This window comes from Lycium ferocissimum, chromosome 2 (assembly GCF_029784015.1).
Source record: "Lycium ferocissimum isolate CSIRO_LF1 chromosome 2, AGI_CSIRO_Lferr_CH_V1, whole genome shotgun sequence".
Taxonomy (NCBI): Eukaryota; Viridiplantae; Streptophyta; class Magnoliopsida; order Solanales; family Solanaceae; genus Lycium; species Lycium ferocissimum.
The window spans coordinates 39,381,549-39,404,687 of record NC_081343.1 but is presented as its reverse complement, the minus strand read 5'-3'; the positions used below and the strand labels follow the sequence as shown (position 1 = coordinate 39,404,687).

The following is a 23,139-nucleotide window of genomic DNA, read 5'->3' as shown; positions in this document are numbered from 1 at the left end:
AGGAATAGACTGTCTATCAGTTATATTTTTTGTTTTGTTATGAAATAGAAAATATCTCCATTCTTCCTTCTTCTTTCTTATCTTAATTTCTTCCCAAGTAACAAGAGCAATCCTCTGTTACAACTTTCTCTTCTTTACAATATATTTATGTTTCCAATTAACCAATTGGTATTATATATATAGTTGAATCCATCTTACGAGTGACTTTTCGAAACACATTATATTATATTTCTCGTGTTTATAAACCAACACGGAAAAAAAAGGTTGTATGACAAAGAATTTCAATGAGTTTAATGATACAAAACACACCCAAACTATGGTATTTTCGTGAGTTTTTACCCTGAACTATCAGGTGTATGAACTTTCTACATGAACTATCATCAACTATATATCAAAACACACCTTAATTAGTTGTCTACCTGAATAGTTGAGGTAGAAAAAAGGAACAACAAATAGTTTGAAGTGTGTTTTGACCATTATTTCAATTTCAATTTTTGCTCTTGCAACGTTTTCTTGGAGACGCAACACTCCAAAGAATAATCACATAACAACGGATACATCTAAACTCTTCTGAAAATTGTAGGTTGATTGTATATGTTTTATTGATTGGAACAGACATTACTTGTCCTGGGAAGCATCGAAGGATTGGCACGCCTCTTGGTTCATGAACCGATAAATGTCTTTATATATGCTGATAGAATGTATGTTAGAAGTCCAAAACAAAGCTGAAAATCAATTGCTTCTTATGTTTGTCTTTGAGTAGAACACAAGTAATAAGATGCTTACTTAACCTTTGTAACCTTTAATTAAAATATTAATGTGTTTAGTAAAAATAATATAAGACAATGGTAACAGTTAACTAACTAGGACTATAGAACTCTGGTATCATGTGAAACAATTTGAATATCTATCTAAAAATTCACTTTGGAAAGCAATAATCGAGGAGTTCGCGCTTAGAGACTTCAACCTGTGTGGGCTAGAAAAGGATGTTATCAAATAGATCAAGGCAGTGGATTGTGAGTCCATCACACGCATGTTTAATGATCCCCGTTTATAAATGGACGAATACTTTAACACAATGAGTGAAATAACTTGGTATCATTCTAACCCTTTCAGAGATCATGATACAACAGATTGGTGACGTTTTATATGGTGTCTCTTCTGGCCTCAGAAATTAAACCAAATTATGTCAGACAGATGACAAAGATGAAGATGTGATTTGACAATCTTTACTCCCCTATTTGTTAAATCAAAAGACAACCAGGAGGTCCGGGACTAGAGACGCAAATGATAAAAGGTAGGAAGAAGCCAAAGATTGAGGAGAGAAGACACCATCGACAAAATCCAAGTCAAGAACGCCATGGCAGTAGAGAGTAGATATCGTCGGCATGTATTGCCTCTGCAATATGGACTACCAGAAGCAATCAGGTGACCAGCCACACTAGCCGTGGAACACGACACAGCCAGTGACAGAAACGAAAGGACCTGTTTTGAATCCAACAATACTCTATTCAATCAGAACAAGATTATTACAGCAGAGTTGTCAGTAAATTTATTGAGGTACTTACCCAATCTCCTAAAACAACAGCTGACAATAATCTGGGCTGCCGAGATGGGCGTTTAACCAACAATAAAAATGCATCATTCATTGCCAATGCCAAGCTCCATGTTGTTACAAAACCCATGACTGTCACCAAATAGCTGCCAACAACAATAGGTGAAATAGGTAATTTAACAGAGAAATTGCACCTCTGCAACTAGATGATTGTAGGAACATATAAATATTCAGATATAAGATTCTTCACTTGTGTTCTATGCTTAGCTAAAACTGTGATCATGTAGGCATGAATTAATTTAGAATGTGAAACTAACTAGGAATGACTACTTATCAGTTTTTTTTTTTTGTTTTGTTTTTTTTCATGGGTGGTGACATCTTCTACTAAGGTAACTCATGGTGGAATTTGCTACGTAGGTAACCAGTGATTCTGGAGCTTAACACTCAAGAAACCCCTACTTCTGGAAGAATAAAAAGATGGAAAAGAAAATGCAGCAGTTTGATTGAATAATCATCAACCAATAGTAACACTAAAACCATGGACTTACAAATACTATATTCTGGAAAGAATAAGAAAATGAATACACAAGAAATATGATTTCAATCATCAATGACCAGTAGTAACATTAAATCATGGGAGAACGACTTATAAATCTGGAATCTGCTAAACAAACCACGCATATGAGATACAAACAAGGGTGTGGTGGGATGGATGAGATCCCTCCACTCATGACCAGAGATCTCGGGTTCAAGTCCGGGGAATGGAGAAACTTCTGGTAAGGAGCGCTTCCCCCCTTTAATGGGCCTCACACAGCACAACTTCAGATTAGTTGGCCAGTAAACTTTGATTGGAATAATCATCAACCAATATTAATATTAAAACCACAAACTTACAAAAAATTATCTATCCTGGAGAGTTTGTCTTCCGGAAAGAACAAGAAAGTGAATTTCAATCATCAATGAAGTAACACTAAACCATGGGCGTACAACTTATAAACTTTGAATATGCTAAACAGATTACGCATATGAGATACCACTCAGAGATGTGGTGGGACGGATAGGATCCCTCTAACTTTAACTAGAAGCTTCAGGATCAACCCCTAGGAATGGAGAAATTCCTGCTAAGGAGGGCTTTCTCCTTGAACGGGTACTGCGTGGCGCAAATTTCAGAATGATCAGTGGATTCATCAGATGGTTATGCAACCAAAAAAAAAAAAAAAAAGAAACTAGACACGTGACTGAGATATATCCCACTAACATCTATTTTCAGTATAATACTCCAATTGGTATAACAACTGCATAGATGATATCCAGCAACATAAATCTCAAGTAAGCACGTCCTAATGGCAACTCTCATGACAAAACTCTGGATACAGTCCGCAATATCTTCAGTAAACCAAAGTATGCAATATGAGTATATGACCTGTCGTCTCATTCTCATGAAATGCTGCTAACCTCAATTCCGCATCTAAATCCACAATCTCTTATTAACTACTCCAATAAAATCACACAATTGTATATCCAACATATAAGCTTCCTTAAGTTCATGTAACTATACCTTCCAGACTCCATATTGAAGATGAACTTCACACATCCCTTGTGAAGGTCCTCTTATTAACCCTATATTAGCTTTAAAATGTCAAAGAAAGTGCCTTCACAAAGCTCTTTACTGGGCTTTCACATGGTAATTTCAGTAGAACCGTTTAGACTGTCAATTTATCAAAGTGAGTGTTTTTCTACTGGTGGAAAAGTTATGCACTAGGAAATTCTCTTATTCGATCACTTCTATATCACATTTAATAGGATTTCCCCACCATTCGCCCAGATTGTTAATGCATCATAAAAGATACTCTAAGATAAACTCAGCACGAAGAGAAAACGACAAATACACAGATCATAAAAGCGACAAACTGAAAATCATCCAAAATATATAGATCATAAAAGTCAAACTGAAAATTAATTTCCGTCCCAATAGATCAAGTTAACATTTGTTATAACTTATAACAGAAATATAAAATGATGATGAGGATGATGAGATCTTCTATCCATAGCAAACTTCAAAAATCAAGTTTGTCAATCTGCTAAGGTCATAACATATGTCACAACACCAATTAATTAAAATCAGACTTCTTTACATTTCAGGCCAAGATATAAAGCTGATACTAACAAAGTTTTTCTTCCTGAACACAGTCTTGTATTATGCCAAAAAATAACCAATTTGTTAAATTGATCAACACCAGTTACTGAAAAAAATAAGTTTCCCTAAACATACATTTTTTTGCGCGGATTGCCCTCTTTTGGGGTGGTCTTTAAATTTTGCTCATATTTGTGGTCTTTAAACTATGCCCGTCATATTGCTAGTCTTTAATTTTTTGCCCCCTCGTTGCAACCCCGAGCAAGTTCGCCCCGCTCCATAAAATTAAAAAAAAAATTGAAGGCAAGGTCAAGTCGCGTGTATGTCAACAAGTAGGAATTACCAAAATTATGCCCTACAACTTGTATAACTTTGGTAAAACAAGTTGAACATATTATGTAAATACGAATACAAGCTTTTCCCTAGTTATGCTATTTATGCAGATGTGTGCCCCATAAGATTTTGGAGGTGTAACTAGATGATCATTTTCTTAAGTAAGTTGGAGTATTGACTGATAAAAGAAAAGACTGGAGAACTAAAAGTTGATAAGATGCTTACTCTGCGATAACTACAATTGTTTGAAGGCGCGACCCAAGATACTTATGCCAAGTCCGGCCCATAAGGCATGGCCTTAACAAGTGTATACGAGTTGAGGGCTTATTTATTTTTTTAAAATTTTTTTTTATTATACCAAAAAAATAACCAATTTGTTAAATTGATCAACACCAGTTACCTGCTAAAGCCCAATTCAAGTATAGTTTCCCTACAGTAATTGGTTGCTCAATCTTTTCAATCAACTCAAATTCACTAATGACCACGTTCCAAAATTCTCCAGCAAAAATGAAAAACAAGAGCCCCCCAAATTCTAGATTAAAACTTTGCATCATAATTCAGAAACAGATAACCTCAACAAAGAAAAAAACATGACAAGAATAAGTACCATAAGGGAGGGTAGCTGTAGCTGAAGAAAGAAACATTCCAACACATGAAAAGTAGTGACCCCACTGAGCAAATTGCTTGTCCTAATCTCAAAGCTAAACTGCCACTCGTCCCCATAGTCCCTTGCAGTTTATCCATTTCATCAATGAGAGTAATTCACCTTCTTCTGTTTGTAGAATTGTGATGAGTTTATTATGATATTCATACATGCTATCCATTCAATAATCCTTAGTTATTCAGAAAAAGGAAAGGGTGTAACAGAGTGAATGGAATTTTGGGGAAAATAATGATGTTGTAACGTAAGAATACCATAGTAGTAATCCTTACTATGTCTATCTTGTTTTGTTGAGCTGTGAGTTTCTAAAGGCAATTTGGTTTGTATCGAAGGAAAGGGGAATACTGACCCCCGTGGTTTGCCTGACAGTCCAAATGTGATGTTTGCCTAATTGTAACTTGTGAGCATAATTTGGTACTATTAACTGTTATTCAATCGAAATCCAAATTTGGATATTTTGGATTGATACTGTATTTGGTTTATGTTCTTAATTTTTTTTAACCAAATACTCTGTACATTGAAAATAAATACTGTACTTAATTCAATATATACATATATTCCCTCATTTTTAATATATTTGTTGGGTTTTGACTTGATACGAAATTTAAGAAAATAAAGAACGACTTTTCAATCTTGTTGTCTTAAACTAACGATAAGTAGAGTGTCAGGAAAAAGTTGAAATTAAAGAGAGCGCATTCTTTTTAAACGGATTAAACAGGAAAGTAAGACAAACAAACTAAAACAGGAAGTATTAGATTATAACATAAATATAAAATGCTTAAAACTGTTTTTTTTAATCAAAACTTTATGTCTTTTTAATCAATCAAGTTACCATAATTCTGAAATAATTTCAGAGAGCTCACATTACACTAACCTCTCTTTTGTAGATATTTTTGTAATAAAACTTGTTCAAATGAAAATTTTTAATTTTAAATGTTCTTCCTAAATGATTGCAGCAACTTTTTCCACCTATCATTCCATGCTATGCTTTTTAAAAAGAGATAAAAGGGTCAAAAACACACCTCAATTATCACTTTTTTTATATGTTTCATATCTAAACTATTCGAAGTGAGAATTTTCAACCTTAGATATCGCCAGATAGTTAGCAAAACATCTCGACATATATATGATGGTGCATGTACTACACTCTTTTATTTTATCGTGCCACGTCGATAAATAATACCACTGTGGCAGAACTAATTGTTAGGTTAAAAGTTAATTCCACGTGAATAATTTGCCCACATTTGCAAAAGACATTCTTCCTCATTTTGACAAGAAAATATGACCAATGAGAAGATGAAGGGAAACAAAATGAAGGAGAAAATCTGATTAGCTCTTACAGAAGAAGAAAATGAAGAAAGGCTGATAATGAAGAAGAAATAAATGAGAATATCTACACAAGAGAAGAGGAAATGAAGAAAAATGGTTGAGAAATGATGAAGAAGAAGAAGGAGAGCTTAGGGTTTTAAATAATTAATCGGAAATTTATTAAAAAATAAAAATAATAATGAGTTAGCTCATATATAGCTGTTACATATGCCAAATGTACGAAATTTTTTGAGAAAATTATGCTTCACGCGCATGTTGGTGCTTGAGGCAAACATTTAGTCTAATCAGTGTTTAGATATGTTTTCATCAGTTCTGGAATTTCATTCATTCACTCTTATTTGCTTTACTGATGAAACAAAAAAAAAAAACAAAAAAAACAAAAAAAGAGAAATAGTTGAGGTGTGTTTTCATCAGTTCAGGAATTTCTTTCATTCACTCTTATTTGCTTTACTAGTTTCCTCAGCCAGACAGCGACCAGACAGTTTGCAGGATTTTAAATTAGTGTGTGCAAAGTGTACTGATTTATCCAATCCACTTCTTTGGCAGAAAGTGTGAACTTAAGTATAAATATTTGTACTTCTTTTTTCAAAAATAGATGGTTCAGGCAAACCCCTGTGGTAACTTGTATACAACATTTCGAGGGTAGCAAAAAGCACCTTTTGCCACAAGGACGAGCACATGCTACCCTCAAGCTTGCGTCTTAACCCAAACCACCATTTCCTACGTGCACTTCGACCACCTGGAGATATACGACGTGCCCGCCAATTGTTCGATGAAATTCCCGACCCAGATATACGATCCTGGACGCTCTTGATCACCGCATATACTAAAAACGGCTTTCCAGAAGAAGCATTGAAAGTCTTTGACGAGTTGCGGGAAAAGAAAGTTCTTCCTGATCAGTTGGCATTGTTATCAGTAACCAAAGCTTGTGCTACTTTAGCTAACCTGATAAAAGCAAAAGGGATTCACAAAGATGTGATTAGATATGGATATCGCGCTGATTTACTCCTTGGAAATGCACTTATTGACATGTATGGCAAGTGTAAATATGTTCAAGGTGCAAGAGATGTTTTTGATGATTTAAGTGCTAAAGATGTAATCACTTGGACGTCGATGAGTTCGTGTTATGTTAATTGTAAACTTCCAAGAGAGGCGATAAGGACTTTCCGTGAAATGGGGTTAAATGGGGTGAGGCCTAATCCTGTTACATTGTCTTGTATACTTCCTGCGTGTTCAGATTTGAAAAGTTTGAATTTGGGTAGAGAGATTCACGGGTATATTGTTAGAAATGGGATGCACGATAATGTGTATGTTAGCTGTGCTCTTGTGGACATGTATGCTAGTTGTTCAAGTATCAAACAAGCAGAGTTGGTATTTAATAGTACGCGTCAGTTTGACTATGTTTTATGCAATGTCATTATGTCAGCATATTTCTCAAATGGGAAATGTGACAAAGCACTTCGCGTCTTTGATCAGTTGCGAAAAGGAGGAAAGACACTGAATCACGACTCCTGGAATTCTGTTATTGGAGGGTGCATGCAAAGTGGAAGAACAGATAAGGCGCTTCAAATACTTAATGAAATGCAGCATTCGGGTGTAAAACCAAATAAAATCACGATCACCAGTGTGTTACCCACTTGTATAGATCTAGGAAGCATAAGAAGAGGTAAGGAGATTCACGGTTTTCTCCTTCGGCATTTATTTTTGGAGGACGAGACAGTCTCCACTGCGTTGGTATTCATGTATGCTAAATGTGGTGACCTGGAACTATCTAAAAGAGTCTTCTATATGATGCCAAAAAAAGATACTATTGCTTGGAACACAATGATTATTGGAAATTCAATGCATGGTAAGGGAGAGGAAGCCTTGTTGCTTTTCCGTGAAATGGTAAGTTCAGGGGTGAAACGCAACTCTGTTACTTTTACTGGGATCCTATCAGGTTGCAGCCATTCACGGCTGGTAGACGAGGGCCTTATGATCTTTTACTCAATGAGCAAAGAGCATGGAGTTGAACCTGATGCAGAACATTATTCATGCATGGTTGATGCTCTGAGCCGCGCTGGTCGCCTGGAACAGGCATATAATTTCATCCAAAACATGCCCATGAAACCAAGTGCTGGTGCTTGGGGAGCATTGCTTGGTGCATGTAGAGTACATAAGAACGTGGAAATGGCACGAGCTGCTGGAAAACAACTATTGGAGATTGAGCCAGAAAATGCTGGGAACTATGTTTTATTGTCCAATATCTATGAAGCTGCCAAACTACGAGAGGAGGCCTCAGAAATTAGAAAATTGATGAGAGAAAGAGGAATTATGAAAGTTCCTGGTTGTAGTTGGATTCAAGTGAAAGGCAAAGTGCATACTTTTGTTGTTGGTGACAAGAATAATGCTCAAACTGCAGAAATTTACAGCTTTTTGACTGAAATAGGCGAGAAGATGAGGTTAGCGGGGTATTTACCCTGTACAGACCTTGTTGGCCAAGATCTTGATGCAGAGGAGAAGGAATACAGTTTGTGCAATCATAGCGAGAGGCTTGCTGTTGCCTTTGGGATTCTTAATTTGGATGGTGCATCATCCATTAGGGTGTTCAAAAACTTGAGAATATGTGGAGATTGCCATAATGCCATCAAATATATGGCCAAGATTGTTGGGGTGCAGATCATTGTGAGAGATCCTCTAAGGTTTCACCATTTTAAGGATGGGTTATGCTCCTGTAGAGATTTTTGGTGAAATTACAAATGCCACCAAGTATTAAACTTGATAAGGTGCAAATGTAATTAATTCTTAAGTGATACTTGGTGGATCTAAGCTGATAATAATATGAAGAAGATTTTTTTTTCTTTTCTCCAAGAAGTCTGAAGATGTCATCATGCTTATTGGTGCAACTGATGATATAGAAGATTTTGCTGGCACTAGCTCCATGACATATACTCAGCACAAAGGTTCTATGGCTTAGGGCCGTATGCAAAAATGTAACAATTCTATGCTAACCACCTTGAGGCACCTCATTAGATGTCTAAAGATTGTCCTTTCAGAGTGGCTAAGTCCTAAGCAAAAAAAGGAAGGTGCTATTGCCGGTTTGATACCTGGGACTAGAATACGAATTGTATATGGTTGGCAGTCAATATTGAAAACAATAATATGATTGTTACTTCATTGGAACTTAACCCAAGGAAGAGTGAGCATTTATATTGGCTCCTTTGTCCAGTTCTCTTGATCAATTGATTTTTCTCCATCTGTCTGTCCATTTCTACTTTGATTGAAAATTCATATGCTTTACCACTGGATGATCTATGATGGGCACTAAGTTGTTTGTTACTTATCAGATATGTAATGGTAAGGATCAGCCTTGCCGTGGTTAAAATTTCGACGACATAAAAATATTCAGTTGAGCTTACCTTTGTTGAACACATTCCCAATTTTGATGATTGTGGAGTCTAGGGGACATAGATTGTCATTAATTTGCGCCTTTCTAAGATGATCAGTATTTTTACGTTATTTTGAGTATATACAAGCATTAGAAGTGTTTGTAACTGGCTATCAGCAGGAAATATTACTCAACCTTGATAATATACAGCAAGATAGTTGTTTCAATGCTTGTCCAAATTGGGTCACAGAAAGTTTAACCTTGTAACTTACAACCAAATTCAGACCAAAAAATGATACACAAATTCTAGAACTCTCCATCATTCAAGTTGGGCATACCAGACACCCTGGATTTTCACATCCTTGGGGACCTTTGCACCCAGATCAGTATCAGATGGCTGGATGCTCTCAAATACTCCAATAACCTCACCAGTCTCTGGCTTGCTCTGGGTAACACTCAATGTGATCTTTCCTACTGAAGATGCAGCATTCTTTACGTTCTCCTTCTCAAGCTCCTCCTCATCTCCTCTCCCTCCAGCAGGCAATGCAACAGCATTGTCATAGCCAGTAGATCCACCCCGTCCCTTTGGGTCAAGGAAGGATGAACCTCTGTATGATGGCACAAGGTACTCACCACTAAAGCTTTCTGGTTTGCCGCTTGCCACTAGCTGTTTGACAGTGAAGAGGAAGGGCACACGCTCACCACCAGGAAGCTGAACTGTAACAGCAGCATAATCAATTCCATCCTTCTCCTCAAACTTAACAGAGCCATCAGGAGCCACTTCAAATGGTCCCTCAATTTCATCAAGAGTGTAGGTTAAGCGTGTCATGAGCTTGGTTTTCTGGAATTCTGGGGTGGAGTTCTTGCTCACGCCCTCTGCCTTGACTGTGAATGATGTGGGCTCTAAGCAGAATTTCTTGGCATTGTATTTGCCAGTCTTGAATGCAAAACTGGCAGAACCTCCTTCAATTGTAGGGCACTGGTTAGCAGTTCCAGTTCCCTTTACCTCCATGTATGTCTTGCTTTGAATTTCGTCGAAGGTTAGACGTTTTGGAACTCCTTCCGCATTTGCTCCCTATGCAGCAAAGTGTACAAACTTTAGAAATTTTTTGCATGAGAAACAAGAACAATAACAACTACGCTCAGTCCCAAAGAAGTTAGGTTCGGCTATAAGAATCGTCACTGACCATAATTTAAGCTCAATTCATGTCATCGTCATACCCAAACAAAAATGAAAGTGAAAATAAGTTAGATATATATATACATATATAATTAATATGGATTAATATATATAATAATTAAGACAGAATCCGTAAACCAGTTGATCCTTATAGAAACATGAATACAGATGACAACATGAACATCCAGAAATGAGCTAGGAAATTTTGACAAGAGACTGGATGAGGATATGAACTGATCTTAATTTGGAGGTGGCAATGTGAGGGTATAAAATGGGAGGCGATGCTGAAGAGTAGCCTTCTATAGTATTTCTACATACTCTCGAAGATATCAAAGGCCCTCTACTCCTGATATAGATATTTGGTAGAATGGTAGTTACCGGCTACTTCAAAGAAGGTGAATGACAGTGGATATAAGGCCTACAAGCTTGAAGAACATTTTACCTGCTTTTAGAATTATCTGTATGTCAGTCATACTGGTAAGTTAGCATTCATCTCTGATCCAGTTATAGTGTTTCTTGTCATCTTGAATTCAGGTGATTGGATTTACACTGACGGAAACCATAAATTTCATATACAATAGAGGGATTTGACAATTTATATTTTAAATAATAAAGGAAATTCCTTTGTTCATCATATCCTATTAATTATGGTGCATGTGAACCCATGGTCTCTGTGTCAAACTAGGTATTTAATTTACATATTTCCTAGAATTGATCTATTATTATCTGTTGTGTCCCCCATGCTCGAAAGAGACTAAATGATGCACTTGGTTGAATGTTGAGTTATTTACCTAGAGGAACCACTTAACGCTTCCTTTTTTCTCCTTTCTTTAGTGGTGCACTCATATTCTAGAAATCCTAAATCCACCTCTGCTGAAGAGCGGGGGATCTCATAACATTTTTCACTGACTATCTTGTATTTCTATTAAGTTGTTTTATAGTTGGCATGTTAAATCGTATACATTATATGATGGGCTGGTTTAGACTGATCTCAACCGAATGATGATGAAAAACTGCCAATTTTTTTTTTTTTTTTCTCTGGTGACGAGAGCCTACATGCAATACCTTAGCTATTGTACTGTCTGAATTGATAACTCTTTATTATGCAGGAAACAGCACTGGATATATGGGAGAAGCAGGCAAGAATTGAACAAGAAAAGCAACTTACTGAGACAACAAGAGCAGAAGTGGCAAGAGCAAAACCAGCAATCTTGGCAGCATCAGTACACTTCTGAGCCAATTCCTTGATTTCAGTTTGCAAAGAGCAAGTAAGCCTGGCTGAAGCTGGTTCAACACCAAATGCTTTGCTCACACTTTGAGCAGACCTCAACTGCAGGTTGTTTCTAGCACCAACCTTTGTTGGTTGCATAAGAGTAGCAGCTGCTTGTAGAGAGGCAGCCATAATTTTACCCCCTTTTTTTGGATCAAAGTCTTGTGCTCCTCTCTGTTTCTGCTTTGTTAGAAAGTGGATGAGTGGCAGTAAGAAGTGGTTTGTATGGAGAGGGTGGACAAATTATTTTGGTGGCTTTGCTGTGAGTAAGATAAGAGATAGGATAAGGGCTATTTTTCATTGGCTGGTCTAAGCAAATGCCTCTTATTTGGTGGCAATGTGGCAGAGTTTGTGTTCAGGATAAAGATACTCATTTTTGTATCTTGCTAGGGAATTGGTGGACTACCTCGTTTTGCATTATTTGAAGGTAAAATCCTCCTGTGAAATATTTACACTATTTGCACCAAAATCACATCAGTTGATCATGGTTAATTATGTTGAGATAATAGATATTGTTTTATCATGATTAACTGATAATAAGTACGTAAAAGCAGCAAACTATACCCAATGACCTTAGAATAGGTGGTCTTGAATTTTAAACCGCCCTTTGGTCCATGGGTGAAGTTTCAAGGTCAAAAGTTAAAATATTAAACTTGAAATTTTGTTTATGGGGTAAGCTTGGTTAAAAATTTAAGACCACCCACCTCCAAGATCATTCTTGTAGATCACTCATGTGAAAGGCAATGTCGTTCTTTGACAGTTTGGTTTATACACCAATTGGACTTATAAATTTTTCCAAAAATTAAATTGATTTATTGATAAAGGGTCAAAACTATTGTTGGATCAAGTGAAATGGAATATTTTTTGCCATCCTTTTAAAAAGTACTCCCTTCGTCCATATTAATTGTCACATTTCTCTTTTGCGTGTCCAAAAGGAATCATAAATAAAAATTGTATATTTACTACTTTATCCTTATCTCTCTCCAATGAATTGCGCTCTAATTAATATTGATTATGTTCAAGAACACTTAATAAGGATAAAATGGGATAAAATAATTAATTTCATATTGATTTTGCAAAATGATGAGTATTCTGGAACAAGTACTTTTAGTAACCTTGATAACTAATACGGAAAAGGGCCAAAATTACCACGAATAGTTCGTCGAAATGTAACTCGCTATCTTTAATTATTGATTATGTTCAAGAACACTTAAAAATTATTTTAGGATAAATAATTTTTTACCCAAATAAAATTATTATTTTTTCATAAACTAATACGAATTTTTTTTTTTTTTTTTGCAAAATTATCCATATTATTTTTTCTGATTTTTTTTTTTTTTTAGGTCGGATTGAGTTATTTTAGTAGGAAAAAAATTATTTGAGGTAAAATAATTTTGAGTAACCTGTGCCCATCCACCAAGGTTGGGCTGATTTTTATAAAAAAAAAAAAAAAAATTACTTTTAGTAACCTTGATAACTAATATGGGATGGAGGGAGTATCTCGTTCCTACCCTCTGTCCTTACCAAAGTGGCTCGATCTTCTCCTTATGACTAATAGTAGCATTTAAAGGGCAAAGGTAGGCCATTTGCAAGTTTAAGGGCATCCTCTATCCTTTCTGTTTTCCCTTTCCCCAAGAGTTTTTACAAAGAAATCATTTAAATCTAATTAAAGCTAATTAAGTATAAATAACCTATAAAAGAGTATGAATGCGTGTCAGATTATACCTTTTTGAATTGAATGTCTAATCTCTTTTTCTTTTCTTTTTTTCCTTGATGCCACCAGTGAGTAAAATTTTAATCTTGACTTAATAATGGTTTTTTATTCTCTTGCGACGTTGTTTACTTGATTTATTCAATTCACCACCTGATCTTACTCCTGTCCTCTACTTGAAAGCAAATAATGGTTGATTGTTCTAACTAGAAGATTTCCTACAATTTGAGATCACAGTTATTCCAATATTTGGGCTGAATAAATTAAGTAAAGAACATCGTAAGAAAAAGAACATAATTAAGATAAGACTAAAATTATATTCATTGACATATAAAGATAGAAAAAAAAAAGTTCACACATTCAATTTAAATTGATGTATTCCACACATATTCATCCTCTTTTATAGATTATTCATACTTAATGACACTTAAATTATCTTCAGTAAGATTTAAATGACTTGTTTGTAAATGATCTTGAGAAAATGGATAAAAATAATTAAATTTATTTTTGAACTTTATGAATGGTCTAAACTTGCCCGGATATCAAAATTGAACCACCTTGGTAAAGTCATGAATAGGAACCGAACAAGTTTATTTAGCGGATGCCAAAACCAGTTCATATTCACGTAGTTTAAGAACAATTTTAACCCTTTACCATTAATTAATGAGATAATTACACCTTATGTTAATTAGGGCAACAATGCTACCAAAATTGACCCATTTTTTTAAATCTTACAAAAAATGACCCACTCCTCCCCCTCTCTCTCCACCCACTCCCTCCTTCTCCCTATCTCTTCTTCCACCACACAAATTACTATCGTTTTAAGCTATTAGTACTAGTTAACGTAAATTCAAATTCCAACATTAAAATGGACGAGCCAGTGCAGAGCATTGAAGAGCTAATCTACATTTCTCTCTTACTGCATTCAACTATTAACTCGATCACTATTCTTTCAATATAATGTGGGCATCGTACAATAATTATAATTCACAACATCAAAGTTTATAATTAGAGATACAATTTAATTTCAATAATTACTTTCTAATGAAATACACAAATATTAGCAACAATATACTTGGAGTAATTCATTTTTTTAAATACAAGCCAAGTACATGACAAAGCTCAATTTTGACATTTATAGAGTTCGGAGTTGTCTTTAATTTGATTCAAGAAGTTTCAATTTTTTGAATAGAATCTATTGTTTGAAGCTAAAAATGTGATTATCCATTGATTTAACATGAACAAGAAGCAGAAGCTCCATTAGCGGCCATTGTTAAAGCTCGAAGCTTCAAAGTTTGAAATCAGGTTTTCACAAATAAGCTCCATTTTAAGTGGGTTGTAACACCCCGTATCTCTAACCTAAGGTTTGACCGTGATCCCAGACTTAGAAAACCCGATAAAGAATGCGAGAATTGGAAATTTCCTCTTCAGTTGTAAGATAGTGGTTTACGCCCACACGTATTTCAGTATACGGCCCGTATTTCAAGTCGTAAACTAGTACCAAAGATTTCTGAGCATTCTGGAATTTGACACTTAGAGGTTACATCGTTAAATACGGACCGTATTTCAAAACATATTTGGAATTTGGGAAAACTTCCTTGATGAAAGTTGTAGAGCATTGAAATACCTTTCCAACGGTATATTACGGGGGTCAAACGGACATCTGTACAAAGAGTTATGGCCATTTTACTGAAGAGACGCAGTGCAGTCCATACGGAATACGGATCGTATTTCAAAATACGGCCAGTATTTCAAAATACGGCCAGTACCTTGCTGCACATAAACTGAAATTTTTCAGAACAGTATATATTCGTCCATGTCAGTTCAAATCATTATTTTTCATTCCTTCGAGCCCTAGAACGACCTCCTACCCTCTCCCATCATCAAGAACACCAAGGTAAGCCTACTCTAATTATTCCAACTCTATTCTAACATACACTCTAATAATCTAAACAAGAAATCATCATTCCTAAATTAGGGTTTTCAAGAAAACCCAGCTCAAGGTTCAAGAATTCAAGATTTTGGAAATCTTCTTCAAAGCTCAAGTCTTTAATTCAAGTTTTGGAGCGACTAAGGTATGTAGAGTTACTATCTACGTGTGAGAACATCATTGTTTCTTCCCCACGCCTCATAATCCATAAATTATGATTCTCTACTAAAACTAGGGTTTCTATACCATGCTCATGATAACCCTAGGTCCATGTCTATGATTATATTATGTATGAATTGTTATAATTCCATCATTGAGTTCTTAATATTTCTTTATGATTATTGAGAATCCGTCCGTAATCCACAAAAACCCATATATCTCATTCCATGGGTTCATGCATGCTAGTTTATGATATATTATGCTATTTTCAAGAAATTACTATACATGTTTTACAAGTTCATGCAAGCAAGCTATAATTCATGATATCCATTACAAGCAAGTTATATTCATGAAAACCATGGGCGAAGTGCCACTTATTTTACATGTTCAAGTTTTTGGGAGTTGCTTTAATTATGAGGGCTTGAATAGCCGAAACTACGTAGCCACCGTAGGATGAGGATCGTTCCACCCATGTCCCGACGATCTCTCATAATGACCGGATCCTTTCATATTTTATTAAATCTCATGTTCCCTGGCAAGGATCAAGAAGCACCAGACCATGGATCGGTTACAAGTTATTGCTCTCCCTACTTATGATATTTTTACCATGTTATATATATATATATGTATCCATGCTCATGCTCATGCTCATGTTCATGTCCAGGTTTTCAGTTTCAGTTCTTATCATGTTATTCCATGTCCCATGTTATTTCTTTCAGTTGCCTTACATACCAATATATTCAAATAAGTTGCGTCCCTTTTTATTGCCGGGGGCTTTTCACGATGCGGTACGTATTTACAGGATGCCGCATCTGCTCAGTAGGATTTGCTCGTATCAGCTCGTTGGTGAGCCCCATCTCATTCGGGGTTTAGTCAGTTATCTTTATTTTACTAGTCATGCATTTAAAGGTATGCTGGGGGGCCTTGTCCCAAACAAGTACGTTTTCCGGTCAAGATTCACGATTAGTGGTTTCATAGACTAGTCGGTTTAGTTATGTTAGACATGCAAGTGTTTAGCCATCTTTGGCTCATTCATGTTATTTCCGCATTCATGTTTAAATAAGTATTTTGATTAAGTATTATGACTTATTGCATTTTATAAAGGCTCATCATGCATTCACGTTGTATTCCGCTCATGTTATGCCTCATGATGATTCAGCAAGCCATGTGGTTCGCTCGGTCACATGCAGTAAGGCACCGAGTGCCGTGTTACGCCCAGGCCATGGTTCGGGGCGTGACATGGGTATTGTTGCAAAAGATCGGGTACGTATTGAGGAACTTAAATTTGAAATTTAGGGTGATGTGGTGTAGCTTTTGAGGCGTTTTGGATGGATTTGATGCTTGGCTTCAAGGAAGAAGACGAAGTTAGTTTTTGTATAATAGTGTATAATAATGTATATGGATATATGGGTTATAATATTTTATATGGGTATATGGTATATGGGTAGTTTATGTATATAGGTGTATAAATATGTATACACCTTCAAACACCTATATACATAATGTACTTGTCTTTTGTATATAAGTGTATAGTACTGTATAAAAGTGTTTTTGGGTTAAAGCTTTGCAATGTAAGTTTTAGGCTATTTTTTGGCAATGTAAGTGAGCAAATTGTATATTTATGAAATTTGCCCTTAATTAATTATACATGGTATAGCTATATAGGGACAATTGAAGATAATATCCTTTTGAATTTTGAAAAGGCGAAGTTACACAAAACCAACTACTAGGTCTGTTTGGTTTGCTCAGGTTTGGTACAAACTTCTATAAGTTGTAAACAATTCTTTTCTTCAAGGTAATTTTGGTTTCTTCGAAAATCAACACCAAAACCTTTTCTGGAAATCAGAAATAACTTATAAAAAATGAAGAAAAAAAAACTAAGAGTTGGGTTTTTCATACAACGCGGGACACAACATATAAACATCAAGGCTTTGGAATATTTTGAAAGGTCTAAAATGAAAAATGAAGACTACTATGATCAGATTTCCAAACCAATTAAGGTCATCATGCCCATTTATGTAATAGCCCTTAAATAGGGTTTATTAATATTATGCTAAAACTCTCTGAGTGTTGGAATTCTTCTTGAGAACTATACCTATAAGTTTGATTCTAGTAATTTGCTAATTGTTAAGAGTTTTGTGTTAATTTTAAAGGTTGCTTTGGTTTTACTTGGTTCTTTTGTATCATGTTCAATTTTAATTTTGCAGTTTGATTCGATCATACCCGAATAAATATTTTAACTCTCAATTTGGACCTTCCACTTATTTTTGTAGTTTTAAAAATATTTTCTTATTCATATTGAAGTCCAACATCTCTTGGAATTTCGTTATGAAGGGAACACGTTCTTAAATGTTTGTTTATAAATCCAAAAGATTTGCCAAATTTTGGATCTTAACATTTAGCGCTCTCTGATAAACATTTCGATCAAAGCATTTAATTATTACTATGAAATAAACATTTGGATTTGTCAACTATCACACGTCCGTGTGACATGTTTTAACTCACATTGTAATAAAGCTTCACCTAAATCTGGAAATGGGAAACACAAAAGTATGAGCCATACAGATACGTTAAAATTCGATTAAAATGAAGTATGAGATAAGTTAGAATACATGCCTCAACTAAATTTAATAAAGGTTAAAAAAGTCTAGAAAAAAATAGAAAAATGAAAAAAGGATGATAGAATTGGAGTTCCTCATCAGACAAATGCCTCGTTTTGTCTTCACACTTTTAAAAAGAATGGATATCAGACTCGTCATCTGTGTTATTCATCATGGAGGAACTCCAAAAACAATTACTCACTACCTCAAAACTAATCTATTTATTTAATACTATAAATTAAAATGAAGTTTTCTCACACCGTGCTCGAATTTGAAATTTTCTACATGTGAAAACCAATACAACGTGTTAGAATTCAAAACTTAACTGAGCCTAACACTCAAATGACCCCAAAATATAACAAGGAATATTTTTGCTCCCACAAAGTAAAGAGAGAGAGAAGAGAGAGAGAGAGAGAGAGAGATACACGCTACCCTCCCAAACTTCACTTGTGAAATTACACGGGCATGTTGTTGTTTTAAATATTTTTTCTCAAATTGTATTTACGCATTCAAAAATAAAATAATTCAATACACTTCAGCATGTTTGATCAACTAACAGATCAGACTAGCATCAGCATGTTTGATCAACTTCCAATATCTCTATTTATTTTGAATATAGTTTTGATTAGATGCTCTTTAAAGAAAAATACCTTTGAAATGTATTAGTTTATGTTTGGCTAATCAATATGAAAAACACTTTAAAACAGCAATTTATAGTTGATCAAGGTTCCAAACATATCTCTGAAAAAAATAATGCTAAAACAGATCTCAACACTTGGAGATCTTTTTTCCTGATAAGCATTTCGATCACAGCATTTAATTATTTCCAAAATAAATAGCTGAGTTTTAACAGCGCATTTTATTAAAACTTACCTAAACCTGGAAAAATGAAACATCAAGGAAAAGTAAACGTTTCCAAAGGAAAATTAAATCAAATATGAAGCACGAAATAAGTTAGAAACATGCCTCAATTACTTTTTTTTTAAAAGAATTAAAAGTCTAGAAAAAAATATATAAATGAAAAAAAGGTGATGGAATTGGAGTTCCTCTCAGACAAATGCCTCGTTTTGTCTTCACACTTTTTAAAAGAATGGATTTCAGACTCGTCATCTGTGTTGTTCATCATTAAGGAACTCCCAAAACCACCATAACTAGGTAAAAAAAAAAACGAAATCAAACTACTAAAACAACAAGTGAAATTTGAAAGTAAACAATTGACTGCACTTATGATATACTAGTAGTAAAAGATCGATCTAGAGCAGGTATAGAAAATGAGAGATGCAGCAATAGCTTACGAAGCAGTTGTACTTATAGGCTATGGATGACTTTCAGGGTTTAGCGTTAGGGTTTCCACGACCGAAGGGCTGCAAAAATTGACAAAAGATCATATGGGCCGAGATTGAGTCAGCTGAACTCGCAACTTGGGGGCCTTTGTATCCAATTGCTATTTGGGAAAACAACACAAAATATCCCTAAAATGCAAAATATTTACCCCCATGGCCCCTCCGAAACTAATTCGCTTTTTATCCAGTTGACTGAAAATATTTACCGGAGTATCCCCTTGCGCAAAACCCTTCCTCCAGAATACTATCGCAGTATTTTTATATATCATGATGGTATGATAGAGGACTAAGAGAAAGATTGAAACAGTCCTCCATAATACCATCTCAATAAATGTATATAAGATAATGCTATCATAGAGTTTTTTTAGGAAAGAGATGATGTTTTTTTAGGAAAGTGTGTTTCTTGAATAAATGAGCTTGATCCTCTATGATACCATGTCAGTGTATTATAAATACCATATGAGTTTCATAGAGGGTTGATGAGTATTATTGAAGAAATGAAAAAAGTCCACTGTGATACCATGTTGGTATCATTATTTTGGGAGCATTTCGAGTATATAGTTTTGGGGGCATGAAAGTAAGGGGGTATGGGCGGGTAATTATTTTATTTTCGGGAGGCATCTACGTTCTTTCCCCATAAAATTTCATGGGTCATTCGCACAAATGCCCCTATTTTAGGGGTGGTCTTTAATTTTTGTCCCTCAAATTTGTGGTGTTTAATTATTGAGCTTCAAAGATTTTGGCGCGGAATAATTTAGATTTAGCAAGGCATAGTTTACATTAACTTCTAAGATATATGTCATAACATCCACACAATTTTACCCGAACAAGGAAAAACTTTCAACACTCAACATAATCTGAAAAACAACATAAATTTAGATTTCGCAAGCCATAGTTTACTTTTAACTTTGGCATATGTATCATAACATCCACGCAGACTATGACAGACAAGGCAAAACTTTCAATACTCAACGCAATCTGAAAATTCTACAAAACTTATGCCGCATAACTTAATTCCTACCGAATTTATGTCGAGCGAGGCCTAAGTTCAGTTTCGAACATAAAAATCTTACAGAAATTATGCCTTGCGAAGTAGATCTGGATATTTTTATTAAATAAGTAGTAAGGGCAAAATATAAGACCACCAATATGGGGGATGGGGGGGGGGGGGGGGGAGGGAATTAAAGATCATTGCGTTTGAAGGGCGATCCGCACAAAAAAAAATGAAATTTGATGGAGCTTCCTATTTTGGTTGCCCCATTTAATTAGTACTCGCATTGTTTTCATTTTTTTTTTCTCACTTTTTTCACTTTCAATACATTCAAACAATCAAATTTTCTTTGCAAAAATTATAACCAAACACAACTTCAACTTCAACTCCTACTCCAAGATACCGAATAAAGTGAAAATTATTTGGTTTTCATGGCCAAAGGCCTACTTATTTTGTTCCTGACTTTTTTTTTTCAATACTTTTTGCTATTAGTGACAAAGGGAGAAGAACAATAGTGTCTCTGGCAAATTGTACTCATCAAAATGCACATGTCATATGAATATTTGCTTGAAATGATAGTTTTGGTTGCCAAAGTAAGCCATTGAAAGTAGGGTTGGGCATAAATACCGAAAATTGAAAAATCGGACCGGACCGAACCGAACCGAACCGAACTTCAAAAAATCGAAACTGAAAGAACCGAACTGAACTAGTTTGGTTCGGTGTTCGGTGTCCACCTTCAAAAAATCAAAACCGAAATAGCCGAATCAAAGTTTGATAAAACCGAACCGAAGAATCGAACGCACACCGAAATTTAATATATTACCCAAAAAATTAAAATAGTCCAGGACCATTAAGTTTAAGCCAAAAAAAAAAACAATTGTAACAAGCCCTCTTTTGCTTTTGTATCCCTAATTTTCCACTTCAATTGAGAAAATCAAATATCCTTAACAAAGGAAGGTGACTAGGATGTGTATTTAGGATTAATATATGTCCTTTATGTGTTTTCTTACTTATTCTTACTATATGTATATAATACTTAGTAATCCTATATCATGGTTATGATTTTCTGTTCTTGTGTATCCTGTTTGTTTGATTTTGATTTCAATTTATCAGTTTATGTTTTATTGCTTTTGAGAATATGAATTAGTGTAAATGGAATCGCTTCTAATATCATAAAAAAAATGAATTGAAACTAAACCGAACCGAACTTCAAAAAATCGAAACCGAAAGAACCGAACCGAACTAGTTGGGTTCGGTGTTCGGGATCCACCTTCAAAAAACCGAAACCGAAGTTTGATAAAACCGAATTGAAGAACCGAACGCCCACCCTTAATTGAAATGGTACAAAGACCACAGGCATATGATAAACAGTTGTGATGAGTTATGACCAGTGGCGAAGCCACATGTAGTTGAGAGGTGTCAACCGACACCCCTTCGTCAGAAAATTACACTATGTAACTAGATAAATTTTTTATTTTTATGTATATATATTACATATTGACACTCCTTGGTTTCTTCGTGAATTTACTTCTTTATATTTTGACACCTCTTAGTAAAAATTCTGGCTCCGCCACTGGTTATGACATTTCATAGTTTTGATGATTTCATAAACATGCCAAATACTAGGTCCTTGATCAGGTCCCCTGAAGACTATACATCACATGATAGCTATAAAGCCGTATGCACTGTTCCGTCAAGCAATACCACAGCAGCACAGCTATATGCATGCTAAAAGTTAAAGACCAGTGTGACGTCTCTATTGAGGTCACATGCATCTCACATGATCCTCAGATGCTCTCAGTTGAGTTCCTATTTAAACAACATGTTGGCATTGTTTAACCTATCACTTGAAAACCTTAATATCCAGATCTTTACAAGTGCAGCCGCCACTGTTCTCTTGGTGCTTTCAAGATCAAAGCTAAGACAAGTTCAAAGACCAGATCTCAACAACGGAAGATGCTTTAAGTCTTAGAGTTGTCTAGTATTTGTCCTTATGATCTATACATTATAAACCTACACTTCTTCAAGGAGGGTTTTGTACGTATTTTGTTTTTATCAAGCTTTTGTTGTAAACACTTGGTTAGAATTAGTCATAGTGGTGTTAAGGTTCAGCTAGAGTTAGTTGAATCAGTTTGGTGCTTGACTAGAGTTAGTCAAGAAGGTGCTGGAAATAGAGTTATTGTAAGGGGAGGGATTAGTGGTCTAATTCCTAGGTTGCAAAAGCTTATAGTCTGAAACATTGCTCAGTTTAGTGAAGTTGGAAATCCTAATGAGGTAGGTCATGGTTTTTAATCCCTTGAGCAAGGAGTTTTCCACGTAAATATCTTGCCTTAGTTACTTTGTGTATTTATCTGTGAAAATAGTTCAGGGACAAGGTCCCTTAGACTGTTTTGGCGGATTCATCGATTCTATCAATTAGTATCAGAGCAGGTGCTTTCTAAAAGGGTAACACCTAGAAAGTATCTCTCGTTATGTCTGATCTACCAAGTCTTGAGGAAGGAGAATATATCAATAGGCCACCAAGATTAAATGGACAACATTATGAATGGTGGAAGGCAAGAATGCAAGATTTCATC

At 35.2% G+C, this 23,139-nt stretch overlaps 3 protein-coding genes and 2 non-coding genes across 5 annotated transcripts; 1 reads left to right on the top strand and 4 right to left on the bottom strand.

Moving 5' to 3' along the window:
- Positions 1–972: 972 nt before the first annotated feature.
- On the bottom strand, positions 973–5,086 carry LOC132036817 (CASP-like protein 5C3). The gene is made up of 3 exons (XM_059427208.1): positions 4,630–5,086; positions 1,569–1,701; positions 973–1,485 (listed from the first exon to the last, which is right to left on the bottom strand). The coding sequence occupies exons 1-3, from the start codon at positions 4,764–4,766 to the stop codon at positions 1,276–1,278; spliced, it is 480 nt and encodes a 159-aa protein (XP_059283191.1). The 5' UTR covers positions 4,767–5,086; the 3' UTR covers positions 973–1,275.
- Positions 5,087–5,923: 837 nt separating this feature from the next.
- Positions 5,924–9,732, top strand: LOC132036801 (pentatricopeptide repeat-containing protein At1g20230-like). Its single transcript, XM_059427191.1, has one exon. It carries the CDS (start codon positions 6,691–6,693, stop codon positions 8,740–8,742), a length of 2,052 nt encoding a protein of 683 aa, XP_059283174.1. The 5' UTR covers positions 5,924–6,690; the 3' UTR covers positions 8,743–9,732.
- On the bottom strand, positions 9,585–12,052 carry LOC132036810 (oxygen-evolving enhancer protein 1, chloroplastic). Its single transcript, XM_059427201.1, has 2 exons — positions 11,728–12,052; positions 9,585–10,454 (listed from the first exon to the last, which is right to left on the bottom strand). Exons 1-2 carry the CDS (start codon positions 11,959–11,961, stop codon positions 9,699–9,701), a joined length of 990 nt encoding a protein of 329 aa, XP_059283184.1. The 5' UTR covers positions 11,962–12,052; the 3' UTR covers positions 9,585–9,698.
- Positions 12,053–18,321: 6,269 nt separating this feature from the next.
- On the bottom strand, positions 18,322–18,409 carry LOC132048505 (small nucleolar RNA SNOR75). Its single transcript, XR_009413032.1, has one exon. It is a non-coding gene; the product is annotated as a small nucleolar RNA SNOR75 (small nucleolar RNA).
- An 864-nt stretch (positions 18,410–19,273) lies between these two features.
- On the bottom strand, positions 19,274–19,360 carry LOC132048504 (small nucleolar RNA SNOR75). Its single transcript, XR_009413031.1, has one exon. It is a non-coding gene; the product is annotated as a small nucleolar RNA SNOR75 (small nucleolar RNA).
- Positions 19,361–23,139: the final 3,779 nt, after the last annotated feature.

Bases quoted from the DNA above. Each gene is read 5' to 3' on its own strand.
- LOC132036817 (XM_059427208.1), bottom strand. From the start codon at position 4,766: ATGGATAAACTGCAAGGGACTATGGGGACGAGTGGCAGTTTAGCTTTG. The intron at 1,702-4,629 runs GTACTTATTCTT...TGTTGTTGGCAG, and splicing joins TACAGCTACCCTCCCTTATG to CTATTTGGTGACAGTCATGG. The intron at 1,486-1,568 runs GTAAGTACCTCA...GATTCAAAACAG, and splicing joins CTGTTGTTTTAGGAGATTGG to GTCCTTTCGTTTCTGTCACT.
- LOC132036801 (XM_059427191.1), top strand. From the start codon at position 6,691: ATGCTACCCTCAAGCTTGCGTCTTAACCCAAACCACCATTTCCTACGT.
- LOC132036810 (XM_059427201.1), bottom strand. From the start codon at position 11,961: ATGGCTGCCTCTCTACAAGCAGCTGCTACTCTTATGCAACCAACAAAG. The intron at 10,455-11,727 runs GTAAGTTGCTTT...TTTGCTGCATAG, and splicing joins CTTCTGCTCTTGTTGTCTCA to GGAGCAAATGCGGAAGGAGT.